This window comes from Hemicordylus capensis, chromosome 3, assembly GCF_027244095.1.
Source record: "Hemicordylus capensis ecotype Gifberg chromosome 3, rHemCap1.1.pri, whole genome shotgun sequence".
In the NCBI taxonomy this organism is placed as follows: domain Eukaryota; kingdom Metazoa; phylum Chordata; class Lepidosauria; order Squamata; family Cordylidae; genus Hemicordylus; species Hemicordylus capensis.
The window spans coordinates 358,187,966-358,202,033 of record NC_069659.1 but is presented as its reverse complement, the minus strand read 5'-3'; the positions used below and the strand labels follow the sequence as shown (position 1 = coordinate 358,202,033).

General features: G+C 59.4%; 2 protein-coding genes across 10 annotated transcripts in view; one reads left to right on the top strand and one right to left on the bottom strand.

Annotated features, from left to right (window-relative positions):
* The window catches only part of ATP13A5 (ATPase 13A5), a 94,767-nt gene extending 90,164 nt beyond the window's left edge, over nucleotides 1–4,603 (top strand). For 8 of the 9 annotated variants that reach the window (XM_053308478.1, XM_053308480.1, XM_053308483.1 and 5 more), the window contains 4 exons: nucleotides 541–725; nucleotides 1,462–1,550; nucleotides 2,110–2,190; nucleotides 4,000–4,603. In XM_053308478.1, coding sequence (XP_053164453.1) covers nucleotides 541–725; nucleotides 1,462–1,550; nucleotides 2,110–2,190; nucleotides 4,000–4,194 — 550 coding nt within the window. In that variant the 3' untranslated portion in view covers nucleotides 4,195–4,603. The remainder of the gene's footprint in view (nucleotides 1–540; nucleotides 726–1,461; nucleotides 1,551–2,109; nucleotides 2,191–3,999) is intronic. The other variant, XR_008319264.1, reaches the window with a different exon arrangement.
* An 818-nt stretch (nucleotides 4,604–5,421) lies between these two features.
* Nucleotides 5,422–14,068, bottom strand: part of LOC128350643 (zonadhesin-like) — a 65,785-nt gene continuing 57,138 nt past the window's right edge. Inside the window, exons 55-64 of the mRNA XM_053309032.1 lie at nucleotides 13,516–13,766; nucleotides 11,867–11,996; nucleotides 10,873–11,041; nucleotides 10,120–10,299; nucleotides 8,841–8,971; nucleotides 8,384–8,583; nucleotides 7,748–7,886; nucleotides 7,434–7,565; nucleotides 6,222–6,339; nucleotides 5,422–5,662 (exon numbers count right to left, since the gene is read on the bottom strand). Coding sequence (XP_053165007.1) covers nucleotides 5,545–5,662; nucleotides 6,222–6,339; nucleotides 7,434–7,565; nucleotides 7,748–7,886; nucleotides 8,384–8,583; nucleotides 8,841–8,971; nucleotides 10,120–10,299; nucleotides 10,873–11,041; nucleotides 11,867–11,996; nucleotides 13,516–13,766 — 1,568 coding nt within the window. The 3' untranslated portion in view covers nucleotides 5,422–5,544. The remainder of the gene's footprint in view (nucleotides 5,663–6,221; nucleotides 6,340–7,433; nucleotides 7,566–7,747; nucleotides 7,887–8,383; nucleotides 8,584–8,840; nucleotides 8,972–10,119; nucleotides 10,300–10,872; nucleotides 11,042–11,866; nucleotides 11,997–13,515; nucleotides 13,767–14,068) is intronic.

Genomic DNA, 14,068 nt, shown 5'->3' with positions numbered 1-14,068 from the left:
TTCTTCTGGTCGTGCTTCTCTTCAGAGCACAGAGGTGCTGGGGCTCATCCAAAGTGCCCTCCTGACTCACAGATGTCTGCCTGTTATCCCCAGATGTGCAGGCTTCTTTAGTCCAGCTCAGACATTGTGTCCAGTCTGGGTATGTGTGTGTGCACAGTGCATGCATGAACTGGTCTGTGTACACACACACACACACACACACACACACACCCCTTCACATATTATGTTCACCCCCTGGACACAATACAGTCACTATCTGCATCCTGCAAAGGGGGTCGGGGGGTGGGTGGGCTGTACCTAGGTTCCCTTTCTTTTCCAGGGCAAAGAAGCCGGCTTTGGGGCTAAGCTCTGCAGTTCATAATTGCAGATTCGATTCCATGCGATCCATAATAATAATGATACTAGTAGTCTGCTCGATGTGTGACTATGGATCATGCCCTGAGCCCTTCAGTGGTAAAGGCATGCAAAAATGGACAGGGCTGGGGAGAAGCCGGGCAGGCCAGGTGGGCGAGTGGGTCATGCTTGGGGCTTTTCTTCCAGTGGGTGCCCTTTAGGAAACCAGCCCCTCTTCCCGAACAACGGCAGTGCCAATTCGACAGCCCCACAGCACAGCGTGTTAAGCTACGAGTGCACCACCCTTTGGCCGCTCGTCACCATCAACTGCGTCATCATGGCCTTCGTCTTTTCCAAGGGGAAGCCTTTCCGGAAACCCATCTACACCAACTGTAAGTCGGCCTGATGGGGACGGCCAGGGGGCTCTCGTCCCTTCTTGACAGCCCTGCTTGAGCAGCAGGTCCTGCAGGCCCTGGCCGTGGGTGGAGGGTTCATCCACATAAGGCAGAAAAACTCCTTGTAATATTCATGTGGCGGTTGTCTGAGGTGTGCAGGAGAGAGCTTCAGATGCAGCTCCGTCCAGTGCTTGGCCCTGAGGCTGCTGCAGACCTCTAAGGTAGCCCTGACTATGCTGTCCAGAAGCAGCGGTTGCAGAAGCAACTTCTGGAAACCAGTGGAAATGCTGCCTCCTCAAGCACTGCCCTAAAGCCCACAGCTGCTCATCCAGATGGCCTTTGTTGCAGTTATCCTTCAGACAGCCCCACAAGGCAGGCCAGGACTCCTAGGCTGCTGAGGCGGACTGAAGAGTCTGCGGGACAGGGCCTTCTGCTCAGACAGAACAAGGGTCTGGGGAGACGAAGAGCTGGCGCAGCCGTGCTACAGGTCCAAGGAGCCCACCTGCTGCCAGAATTGGTCTGCAGCGTTTCTTGCAAGAGGGCGGTGGCCGTCATCCTGCAGGCTGCCAAGCAGCCCAGGCAAGAAGTGCCTCCCTCCCTGACTGCCAGCCCTTGGCCTTGCCTCACGTCAACCCGCTGGCTCCTCTCCGCTCTCTCTTGCACGCTGACCGATCAAAGAAGCCCCCTCCTGGGGAGTAACCAGAGGCTCTTGCTTTTTTGGCCCCCCCCCCAGATATATTTTGCTGCCTGCTGAGCCTCCAGCTTGGAGTTTGCCTTTTCCTTTTCTTCAGCAACCTTGAAACGGTGTACAAGGGCATGGAGGTGAGCACTGGAGCTCTCGGGGTGGGGTGGGGTGGGGTGGGGTGGGGGTGGGGCTTTCTCTCCCACTCGCCCTCACTGCAGGCAGCTGCCCTCAGGCATCCTGTTGTTGGCAGCCAGCACCAAATGGAAGAGGACTTCCAGCCTAATGCTGCACTTGGGCAAGGAACCAAGATGTGCACACGCAAGGCGGCTGCATAGCCGAGCAGATGCTCAAAGGGGCCGAGTCCTCTGGTGGTCTCTGTCCATTGGCACAAGCACAGAGCATGCACCTCGAGGCCAGCGGAGAGCTCTGAAGCCTTCCCTGCCAAGACATGGGTGGAGGAAGGGGCATGCACAGCCTGGCCCCGGTGCAAGGTTAGCTGGGAAATCAAGCTCCCAACTGACAGAACTGGCCGCATCGCTGACCCAGTGCAGCATCGGGATGGATGTCAGGCAATGCCCCCCCCCGGGTCAAATGCAGAATGGGCTCCGGGGGGCCCTGAAGGGAGGGAGGCTGGAGGACTGTCTGGTTGGGTCTGCTGAACTGAAGACCAACTGCTTGGGGCCTCTTTCCTTGCAGTTTCTCTGCACCCCGGCCATCTGGAGGATTTGCATTCTGATCATGCTGCTGGTCATGTTTTCTGTCTCGTTCTTGGTTGAGGTGAGCAGACTCCTCTTGTTTAGTTTCTCTGGAAACAAGCTCCAAGCTTCCCCCTGAACAGAAAGGTACCTGCTGCTGGTGTTACCTAATGGGTGGTAGGCTCAGGTGATGGGGAGGATTAAGAATGGTGGCTAGCATGGTGACCCCCCGGGGCTGCTTCAGACATCAAGGGTGACCCCCAGGCAGTTCTGAAGCAGCGTTTCCATAGGCTTCCCTTTTTGCAACAACGGGGAGGCTGGTGGAAACAATGCTTCCCACCTGCCGCTTCAGGACAGTGAAAGCTTTGAGATGTGCAGCGGTCCTGGGGAGCCCTGCTGTGGCTCCATAACATTGTGCATCATGTTAGCCACTGCCAGGAAATCGTCCGTTTTGCTCAGCACCCTCCTGCCCTCCAGCAGTGTTCAGACGGAAGATGACACGACACCCCTCCTTTTTGGTACTGCCCAGAAACGGAGATTTTGGGGTCTATCTACAGTGAAGACAGGAATGAGAATGATTTGAAAACAATATACCGAGTGCAGGGAAGTGAGCTCTTAAGGAGTTTGTGGGAAGAGGAGCCAATCTGAGGTGCTCCTTTCCTCCCGCTTCCCTTCTCTACATGGGAAGAATAGCGGGAGTTCACGGGGATTGCACAAGTTGTCCCCAAGCGCAATGGAGACCTTCCCTGGGCTTCCTACAGCATGTGGCCTGGAGTCCAAGGCAGTCAGGCAGAGATGGGGCAATTGGCCCTCCTGGAGCCCCCCTCACCTTCCAGAGCATGGTCCAGGGAGCCACATGGCCCATAGAGCCCCCTTTGGCGATCAGCCCCAGCTCAGGGGCAGAGCCTCTGCTTGGCCTGCAGAAGGTGGTTCCAGGTTCAGGCCCTGGCGGCAGCAGCATCGCCAGGCAGCGCTGCTGGGAAAGAGGCCTGCCTGGAACCTGGGAGAGCTGCTGCCAGCCAGTGCAGACACCTCGGAGTGAGAGGGACCCTAGCTGGCCTCACGAGCTGTCCGGCCGCTTCCAAGGGCCCTCGGTCTGCTGAGGAGGGGGCCTTGCTAGGCAGGGCTGGCGGCATTTCCCAACCGTCTCCCATTCCCCTCGGTGTCTGTCTGCCAGACTGTACAAGCAAGAGGACTCCAGAATACAGGCAAATCCAACAGGGATAGGCTGGTCCTCTCTTGCCCCAGCGTGTCCAGGTTCCCAAGTCCTGTCGGGAATGGTAAAATTCCCCTTTGTAAAAATGTCGCCATTTTCTCGACAAATGTAGAGACTCCAAGGGGAAGAAGCTGCCTGCTCCGACTGTCTTCATTTGGGAGGGATTTCCGATTCCTTTCAGGTTCTGAATTCCATAGCAGACGGCAGGCCTTGCGTTTGTCTGGCAAGCAGGCGGCTGGATGGAAAGCAGACAGCCTTGCTGCTGCCGAGGAAGCCTGAGAGCGACGGCTGGGCTCTGGGGAGCGGGTGGTGAGGGTCGTGGGCGAGCTCAGGGCTGCACAGCTTTGGCCCTGCTGCAGATGTTTGCCTGCCATCATCCCTGACTCCTGGCCATGGTGACTGGGGATGTTGGGAGTTGTAGTCCACCGCTGGCATGAGGGCCAAAGTTATGCAGCCCCGGGGGCAAGGCCTTCACTGCTGCTGGGTCTGGGTGGTTTTCCTCCTCCTCCTCCACCTCCTCCTCCTCTGTGCCTGATGGCTGGCGTGGTCATCCGCCTTGGCTCCTAGTGAGCTATGTTGGGCTGGGACCTGCGGCTTGCAGCCCATCAGGGGGCCTCTGCTTGCCTCTCCCATCCAAGAGAAACTGAGCAGCCCCTTCTCCTCTTTGCCTTGCAGGACGCCATCCTGCAAAACAGGCGCCTCTGGCTGCTGATCAAGGCCTGCTTTCGGTTCCATTCCTCCAGCCAGTACCGGAAGTGGCAAAGGGAGCTCGAGAAAGATGCCGCCTGGCCTCCTATGAACAGAACAGATTTTGCAGAAGAGACCATCGCCCACCTCAATCCCATCTACGAACATGGGGAGGAGAACTAGTGGGCAGGCTGCTGCCAGCACAGTGGAGAGCGGGCTGGTGAGCCAGGACCTGCTCCCTTGTATGGGCAGGCTGGGACTTTTCCTCCCTACAAAGCCACTGAACGTGGCGGTGGTGGCAAGAAGACAGCCCTTTGGAGAGTTAGAGCTGTGTAGCTGTCTCCCTTTGGCCCCCCAGAGCCACCTTTTAGACCAGGGAATGAAGGCAGATCTGCTCACTTATAAACTGATTAAAGAAAATTAAGGGCTGGCAGCACACAGGCCGGCCGGCCCAAGAAGCATCGTTCAGTGGTCCTGACACTGAGTCAGTGGCCCTTTGGAGGACTCATGCGGCTAAGTATGCTGTGGGGAAGGAGATTCTCCCCCGCCCCCCAACCGCCCCTACAAAAGAAATAAACTGATTTTCATATGATGCCTTTTTTGTCCAGATGATCTGCATTCATGATTCCCTGAAAAATGGAGCATAGAAATGGGGCATGAGGTTGCCTTATTGGGCAAGAAAAAATAGGAGAGAGAGGTGATATCGAAACATCTTATAAGTTTGATGGGGAAAGTCTGTTGGAGAACACAGGATCCAGCCACAAACTTAGCAGTCCTGGGATAAGAGGACAGGTTCATATGTGGATTGATAAGCAGTTTCAGGCTAGGAAACCAAGGGTAGGGATCAATGGAGAGTTTTCACCATGGAGGGAAGTAAGAAGTGGGGTCCCCCAGGGATTGTACTGGGACCGGTGTGCTTCAGATGATCTAGAAGTTGTAAGCAGCGAAGCAGCCAGATTGGCAGATGACACAAAACTATTTAGGGTAGTGAAATCCAGAACAGATTGTGAGGAGTTCCAAAAGGATCTTTCAAAACTGGGTGAGTGTTATCAACTCAATGTGTGGCAGTTGTGAAAAAGGCCAATTCCATGCTAGGGATCATTAGGAAGGGGATTGAAAATAAAACTGCTAAGATTATAATGCCCCTATACAAAACGATGGTGCGGCCACATTTGGAGTACTGCGTACAGTTCTGGTCACCTCAAAAAGGACATTATAGAACTGGAGAAGGTGGAGAAGAGGGCAACCCAGATGACCAGGGGCCTGGAGCAGCTTCCCTAGGAGGCAGGGCTGCAGCATCTGGGGCTCTTTCATCTGGAAAAGAGGCGACTAAGGGGAGACATGATTGAGGTGTATAAAAGTATGCATGGGGTGGAGAGAGTGGACAGAGATCTAGCAGGGCTGCTGGTGTGTTTGTATTTTAGCTTTTATTTAGTCTGGGTGGAAGGCTTGGAAAAAGAGGCACTAATTCCAAACAGAGTGGGCAACAAGGAAGGCTGCGGAGTGCCAGGAAAGAACTCCCAAGTGGCTGGGTTAGTCCTCTTCAAAGGCGAGATTGGACAGGTCGCCAAGGCCTTGCTGAGCACCTCGAGGGAGTCTGGAAGGGTGCAAGGACCAGGCATCTCTCCCCCGGGGGTTTTGCGCACGTTTTCTGTTCACATTGAAAGGAGAAATTAGCACCGCACAATTCCAAGAGCTCTCATCCCCGTCTCCCGCCATGATACCCTTGCTTTCCAGGATGGCACTCAGTGGCTGGCCCCCCTTCCTCACGGGAGGGTTGCTTTCTCCTGGGGGTGGGGTCCTTGCCATTTCACCCTTGTTCCCCGCCCCCTCTACACGCTGTCCTCAGGGCGTTCTTCGCTTAATCTCGGGGGACTCCAGTCAGGATCAGGGCCCAGGGAGGGAGGTTGGTTATCTCCTCCCCCTTGTGCCTCCCTGGGACAACCATATGAGGGAATCGGCATTCCGGGCCCAAACGGCTGCTTCACGGGCTCAGTGTCCAGCAGAAAGTGACGCGAGAGACAAGCCTGCCTCTCCGCCCCCTCCCCTTCTCCCCCTCTGGCCCCAGTCCTGACCAGAATTGCCCTCCCTGTGTTTTTGGAGGAAGGGGGGGGCATGTGCTGGTGTGTCCCTCTGCTGGGGCCCTCAGACTCCCGCTGTCTCCCGCCACGCCTTCCTCGCCACACCGGCTAGGGCTGGGAGAGGCTGACCTGGGCCGGCATGCGCAAAGCACCACAGCAATGGCCACTGCCAGGACAAGAATGACTGCTCCGACGATGCCCAGGATGATGTACAAGAGGGTGAAGGCCGGCGGCCCTGGGGGCGATCCTAAGAAGGAAAGGGGAGCAGGAGGTGAGGGAGGAGGGCCTTGCTCCCGGAGCCACATCTCGGAGCCACAAGAGCGGGCGCCTTGGCCAACAGGAGCCGCAGTTCAAGCCAAGGAAGCAGCCGGTTGATCCGAAGCTGCCCCCGCCGGCTGCACGGGCCCTTGTGGGGAGAGGCAGCCCCCTCCCCAAGGACCAGAGCCTGCCTGCCTGCCTGCCTCCCTGAGAGGGGCTGCTGCCTCACTGCCTCCAGGGTGCAGCTTGCTGGATGCTGCTTTGGCCAGAAGCCATGAAGACGCGCGCCAGACCCCCCGTGAGCACGGAGGCCCTTCCTCCTCCCCTCCCCTGCACTTGGGCTGTGCACAACCATGTGGCCCTTGCCCTGAAACAGTTTATTTGGTTTGTGAGTGGGTTGCATCTTAATACGTGCTCGTGCTTTTTATCGAATGTGTTTCATCACTGTGAGCCTCTCTGAGCCCTCTTCTAAGGCTTGAAAGTGTGTGAGATGGTCCACACAATTGCTCACATCTAGGGGTCATGTGGATTACTGACATGTGTGTGATGGTGTGAATCCAGGCCAAGGTGGTTTGTGGCCCAAGATGACTCTGGGATTCCCGCCTTGGCCTGGGTCCACACAAACATGCTCATGGGGGCAACCCCCATTAAACCTAGATTCAAATGATGGTGTGAACCCGGCCAGAGAAGAGAAAGGAGGGGAAATGCCAACATGGCTTTTGGGCAGAGGGGGAGCAGGACTCAGCCCCATGGCTGCCTGTGCCAGCCTGCGCATCTTTCTCATAAGGCGGCAGCCGGGGGTGGGGGTGGGAGGGGAGGCTTTCATTCATTCGATTTCTAGACTGCCCTTCCAAAAATGGCTCAGGGCGGTTTACATGGAGAAATAACAAACAAATAAGAGGGGCCCCCTGTCCCCGAAGGGCTCACAGTCTAAAAAGAAACATAAGACAGACGCCAGCAACAGCCACTGGAGGGATGCTGTGCTGGGGCTGGAGAGGGCCAGTTGCTCCCCCCCTGCTCAATCAAGAGAATCGTCGCCCCGTTAAAAGAAGGTGCCTCTTGGCCCAGTGAGCAGGGCTTTACCTGTCTGTGCCTCCTCAATCTCGCAGAGGTCACCATGGAAGGCCACAGGGCAGGTGCAGTTGAAGCCCGCGGGGCTGTCACTCTCGCTACAAACTCCATCGTTCAAACAAGGGTTTGGCAGGCAGGAGCCAGCTGAGGACGAAGGAGAGGAAAGAGCGTGTGAGGGGCGCGCAGGAGAGGCTGCCCGGCAAGGCCTTTGCACGGCGGCGCCCCAACTCTGGCCTCCCCTCCCCCAGATCTGAAATGCTGCCCCGTCGGGGGGCGGGGGGGCGGGAAGGGCAGCAATGCCCACATCATCCACGGACGCCGCTCACCCCTGTAGCAGCCGCGGGTGAAGTTGGCCACCGTGCAGACCTCGCTGGGGGCACACGCAGCCTTGGAGCAGGCGAGGCTGGAGCTGTCGGTGCACGTGCAGAGCTGCCTGCAGTCCTCCGTCACAAAGCTCTCCCCAGCCTGCGGAAGAAGAGCCGAGAGTTCGCCTTGTCCTGAGGAGGGGCCGGGGGCCGGGGGCCGGGGGACATGCTGTCATGACCTGCTCCTCAGTTGGGCGCAACGGACAGACAGCCTGCCTCAAAAAGCTTTTGAACATCTTTCAGGCCGCGCGGGACATTCCAGCCCTTCCTGAGGCTAGGAGGAAAGGCATGGGGGGGGGCGGGTCCCTGCCAACTTCCCATTTAGAGGTGGGCGTTCACATGTGACCACACTTGACTTCCGTATGTGCTGCGTGCCTGAGTGGGCACACACCTAGTCTTAGAAGACGGCCCCATCAAAGTCCCTGGCTCTGTTCTGGCAGGCCCAATTCCAGTGACTCGTTAGAGGCTCCAACATTTGAAGGGATCACAACATTAATTATGGGAGAAAAATTCTCCCTGAGATGAGGATTTGCTGTTCCGGCTAGCCAGGCCCTGGCCTGCGGGGAGGGCAGAACAGGGTCCCCCCCACACCTGTACCTTGTAATATCGGCCCAGGAAGGTGCAGCCGCACTCCCGGAAGGGCACGCAGTCGAACCCGCTAAGGACGTATCCGGGAAGGCACTGGCAGCCCTCCAGGCAGGGGCCTTGGCACTCCGCCGGGGCAGCCAGGTCTGCACACGAAGCCGGACAGGCAGATGTGCAGGGGCTGTACTTGCTGTTCGGAGGACACTTCAGAGCTGCAGAGAGACAGGCCAGCGGTTGCTGATTCCGCCGGGCCAGGCTGGGCAGACGCCCTGGCCCACCTCTGCACCCTCCACCCCCAGATCTGCTCATCTGGAGCTGGGCGGCGGAGTAGGAGGCGAGGCGCCCGAGGGCTGGCCCCGGGCTCAGAGCTTGGCCAAGTGGGAGGGAGGGACCCACGAGGAGGGGGCTCTGCTGCCTCCCTCCCCCGCCACGGGAGATGGCTCTCCCAGCCCCCCTCCCCGTAGCTCACCGCAGGACGTCCTCTCCCTCCAGTCCGCCAGGGTGACGCCCTTCTCCTGGCAGGCCAGCGCATACTGCTCCAAGCTGCGGCACCGCACAGCCCGCCTGTCGCTTTCCACACACATGTCGTAAAGGCAGTTCCTGCAGGAGGACAGGCCCGACCAGTGAGCACACCGGCGGCACGTGGGCCTCTCCAGGGCAGCTGGAGACGCAGCCCTGAAATGCCGCGGGCGGGCGGGTGGGCGGGCGCGAAGAGGAGGAGCTGCCGAGATGCAGGAGAGCAGGGAGGGGAGCGGCAAGGAGAGCAGCACAGACGGAGCCGACGGAGAAGCCGTTAAGGGGACAGAGAGCGGGGCAGGGCACGCACTGACGATGTGCGACCCAAAGCGCGCCAGTTACCCAGGCAGCTGGCAAGCAAGTGCTGTGTCGGCTGGGCTACCTGGCACCCTGCACAAGGGGGGGGGGGGTGGCGGCGGCTGGAGCAACATCCACATCCCTGCACATGGGTAGGCATTGCCGATGGGGGCTGGGGCAGGGGCAGGGGCAGCCAGCGTGGTTCATGAACACAGGCGTGTGTGGTGCGATGCCCATGGGGACGGCTGGGTGTGGCGCTGTGCCACTGCGTTCATTCACAGAGCGCTTACGGTGGGCCACAACTGCCTGCAGTGCAGCCCCATCATCATCATCATCATCATCATCATCATCATCATCAGGGGTGCGGGGGGAGAGCCAGCGCTGCCCACGTTCCCTTGCACAGCAGGCCATGTCAGCCAGCCAGTGGTGGCCAAGAATCATCTGTGTCCTTTGTCGAGTACATGATCAATGCAAACCCCACTTCCCCCCCAATGGATCCAAGCAGCTTACAGAGAAACAAAAACATCCACCAGCCAGCCGGGATCAGCCCTGACTCCAGAGGCCCCCTGGGGCTGAGCAGCAGGACAACCAGAGAGGAGGCACAGCCAGACTGCCAAGATGCTGCCGTTAGGGGCTCAGCGCCTGGACATGGGAACACTGGGCTTGGGAGAGAACACAGTGCTGGGAGCTGGGCAGAATTTGGCCACTGTGTGGTGAGCTTGCTGGACCCTGGGGCTGGGCTGGGGGGCTGCAGGGATTTGTCCTGGGTCCAGCATCGCCATTGCTCTCTGTAAGGTCTCTGCTTTCCTCCTCAGCCCAGAAAGGTGCAAACACTATAGCTCTGCAGGCATCCCGAATGTCCATTGCTCCTGCTCCTCCATGCCCACAAGCCCCATCCTACAGCCTAGTGAAGAGAAGAGGGAAACAGGGCTTACTTCAGGAAGGGGGCTGAAGAGACATTGCCAGAGCATGCCTGGAAGGGCCCACTTGGGTCTGCCAGCATGCCACAGTTGGAACTGCTGTTGACCTGCTGCAGCTGGCTGAGGGTGCAGTTGAGCGTGAACCCCAAGTCCAGTTCAGCACCGTCCAACTCCTCTTCGGAAAGGGTGTGACGTCTGGAACAGAAAAGCAGGCGGTCAGCAGTCCCGGAGTATCTCCTGCAGGAGGAGAGGGGAGGAGCCAGCCTTCTGGCAACATGCTGGTGTCTTCTTCATGGCAGGCATGGGGCACTCCCCTGCCACAGGGCTGGCCAGACTCTCATCCCGAGACCACGTGTCCTGTTTCCAAGCCACGCCCCCTGCTGCACATCCTTTCCTGGACAAGCTACGAGGCAGAAGCTAGCCCCTTGCATTTGCTCACACATTAGAGAGGTCCCTCCCCACCGACCCGCCATGTTTGGGGCAAGAGCCCAAATAATCCCCGAGGCCGAGAAAGTGTTTGTGCTCTGCACCCCATGAGGTTTACCAATGAGCATCAACACTGGTGGGCAGGAGAGAGGAATCCAGAGGCCTCTCTAGCCCTTATCAGGACACTCTGCTTGTTTGGCAGGCCTGGCTTCAGAAGGTATTGGGTTTGACCTTCGAGGCTGACGCCTGAGGAAGGACCTCTCCCAGGAAGGACTCTGGCCTAGACCTCTCCAGGGCACGGGAGGGTCCAGCACTGCCTCCACGTGGCTTCCGGGCTGGTACCTGAGACGGGAGGTTCCCCTCACGACGGGGACGCGCCAGCTCTCCCCAAAGGTGTGCACATCCTTGACCAACGTGCCGTCTGGCGTGCGGAAGTCGTTCTTATACTTCCCGTCAAAGTTGCCGCACAGCCCCTCAGCCTTCTGCTTGTAGGTGTTTGGCAGCGTGAGGTCTGGGGGGAGGAAGGGCCTTGCTGGAGGTGACACTCTGTGAGGGCAGGGGCTCGAGTGGCCCCCCCGGGTGCCCTGGAAGCTCTGCATTCCTGTTCTTCATGGGCCGTGCAGGTGCTCAGGGGCACTGCTGTGCTGCTTCAGGGCCAAGCCCTCCCGCTGAACATGGCGGGCGCCCCGTGAGTCCAGGCTGTCGGCCGCCTGCTCCCAACTGCCCTCGGCCTCTCTTGGAGGCCACCGGAGGCACCCAATCCTCCTCCACTCTGTGTGCTCAGGCAGGGACCGTGTCACCCTGGAAGCAGCCTCTGGCTGAGCACCCTGACCCACAGCCCCCCAGACAGCATCTCCCTCTCTCCCTCTCCCCCTCCCCACCTGTTGGATGGCGTCACTCCTCAAGTGCGGTCTCTGTCCTTAGCCAATAGCGGCCCAGGACATCCTTCTGCCTGAGGCGGACCGCGTGACACCCGCCCCTCCACCTGTGGGTGGGTGCTCAGCACCCACCAGGGGAGAAGAGGCACATCCCAGTGGGGCAAGGAGGGGGACATGATAAACAGCATGCCCCAATGGGGGAGGAAGAATGGGGCCCCTGTGAGCAGCTCTGGGGTGACGCCTCTGGTGGCGGGGGGGTTGGCGCACGCTTCCTCCCCCATGAGGCAACTGCCTCACCCCGTCACGTGGAGGGCTGCTCCTGCCCTCAGCTCTTTGGGCGGGGCGCGTGAGCAGAGGGGACCCTGGGGCCAGGCAGCCTTGGGCCAGCATCCCCCTCCGGAGCCCTCTCTTGGCCACTGCCAGAGTCCCTTAAAGCCTTAAAGCAGGGTCTCTGTTACCTGAGTTCTCAGCCCCATCAAAACTGACAGATAAGCCAAAATCTGTCTCCAGGAAAATCTGGGTGGACCTCTGTTGAATGCGAAGGCCCTCGTGAGGCTGCGCTGGAGGCACCGTTACCACTCCATCCAGCTACGGGGGAGAGAGAAAAGCGTCACGGGCAAAGTGCCCAGAGTCCAGACCCCTGGCCACAGAGCTCCCGGCAGCTGCAAAGGCCTTTGCCGTGGGGAGGTTTTCAAGCTAGCCAGTGCCAGCACTGAGACGGCAAAGAGAACGACACCAGACCCGGCTGCAAAACCCGAAGAACATGGAGAGCAGAAGGCCAAGGGGAACCTGAGCTCTGGGGACTGAGGCCAAGGTCGCGGGGGGAAGAGGGGGTTGCTTCTCCGGCTCATGATGGACCCCGTCCTGGCAAGCAGGGCACAGCGGGCTTCCTGGGTTTGAGCGGAATGTGTGGAGATATACCCAGAAGGAAAGGAGGGGTCCAAACTCAGCCCCTGGGGGTGGACCCCCCCCGCCCCCCGATTTGCCCTGTGGCGGCAGCAGGCGATGCTTGGAGACTGGGCAGAAAAGGCTGCTGAGGAAAAGCTTGTAGGGAACCTGCTCACAGAACAGTCCTGGGTGGGGCAGTGGGGTGTGTGTGTGTGTGTGTGTGTGTGTGTGTGTGTGTGTGTGTGTGTGTGTGTATTCCACAAGGGAGCCAGAGTTGTGACAAAATGTTTTCCACACGTGCATTTCTCCATTGCAATAATTCTTTTGGGGGAAAAGAGAGGGAGAAAGAATTCCCAGGGAGGAAAATAGGGAAATGTTGACAAGATCAGGGAGCACAGATGGCCTGGTGTCTGGATGGGGGTTGGGGCACCTGTGAATCCCCTCCCTCCCTCCCAACTGGTCAGCTGCATCTAAGTGTGAGAGGAGAATGAGGGGCGAATGGAAGCAGCCCCGGGGGAGGGCCAGAGGCACCCTTGGTGACATGACTGCGGCAGGAGGGGTCTCTACCTGAGAATGGGGGGGGGGCTGCATTCAAGGCCTGTTGGCAGCACAGCCCTAGTCTGCTGCTCCCTCCTCAATCCACGTTCCTTGGTGAATCACAGACTTTGGGAGCCAAAGGGGACCTCAGGGGTCTTCTGGTCCACCCCCTGCGCAGTGCCAGGAACTGCAGGCAGCCACAGCACCCCTGGCCGATGGCTGATGTCCAGCCCCTGCTTGTATCTGGTTCCCGCAAATGGACTGGAAAGGGCCAGAGTCTCCAGAGCCCCCCCCCGTGGCCATAAGCGCGGATGCAGCGACACCCACAGCCACTGCCACGTCTGTGCTGAGGAAGGGCTCAGACTCGGTCCTGGAAGATGCTGCTGAGCCCGAGGAATCGGCTGACAGGGTCAGAGTCCAGAGACAGTGCCTCACGCAGAGGATCAGGTGAGAACTTGCACCCTCAGCCGGGTGGGGGGTAGGGGGTGGGGCACAGCTCAGCAGAGCTCAGATGCAGAGGCTCCCTCCCCAGTGCCAAGCAGAGCTCAGACGCCCGGCCCACCTCCAGAGCAGGCTCCCAGCCACCCTCAATGCTCCAGTTCAAAGACTAGGCTGGAGGTGGGAGGTGGCCTCGGTGCCCTGCTGCCCTCCTCCAGAGCCAGGCCGCCGGCAGAGCCCTTACCACCAGCTCCTTCCCCTGCCTGAAGAGCACCGTGTGGTTGTAGACCGTGATCTCCAGCTCGTTGAGGAAGGTGATCTTGCCGGCCGTGTCCTGGGCCTCGTTCTTGCCCTTGACGCTGAAGGGCTCTAGGCGCTGCGGAGCGTCGGGGCGGCTCTGGGTCACCACGTAGGTGTGTGTCCCTTGGAAGTGGTGCAGCAGGCCGTCGAAGGTCAGGTAGTGAGGGTCCCCTGTGATCAAGCACTTCCCGAAGCCTGGGAGGAGAAGCAGGGAGGGTCACAGCCACACGACGGCGCCAGAGCGGGGTTAGGGCTGGGCTGGGCTCAGCAGGCTGGAAACCTCCCAGCATCACTTCCTGCCAGGACCTCCTCAAAGCCTCTGAGGCAGCCCCGCAGGCAGCCCCTTTGGCCTGGCAAGTGGGGCCGCTGGGCTGGCTCTCCTCCGCCTCTGTGTTCTGGCTCGATCCAGAATCTGGCTCCACTCTAGCCCCGAGTGGTCTGTGATGTCTCCCAGGATGGAGAGGAGGAGCTGCTACGGGGAGGGGCAGCCACGCCGC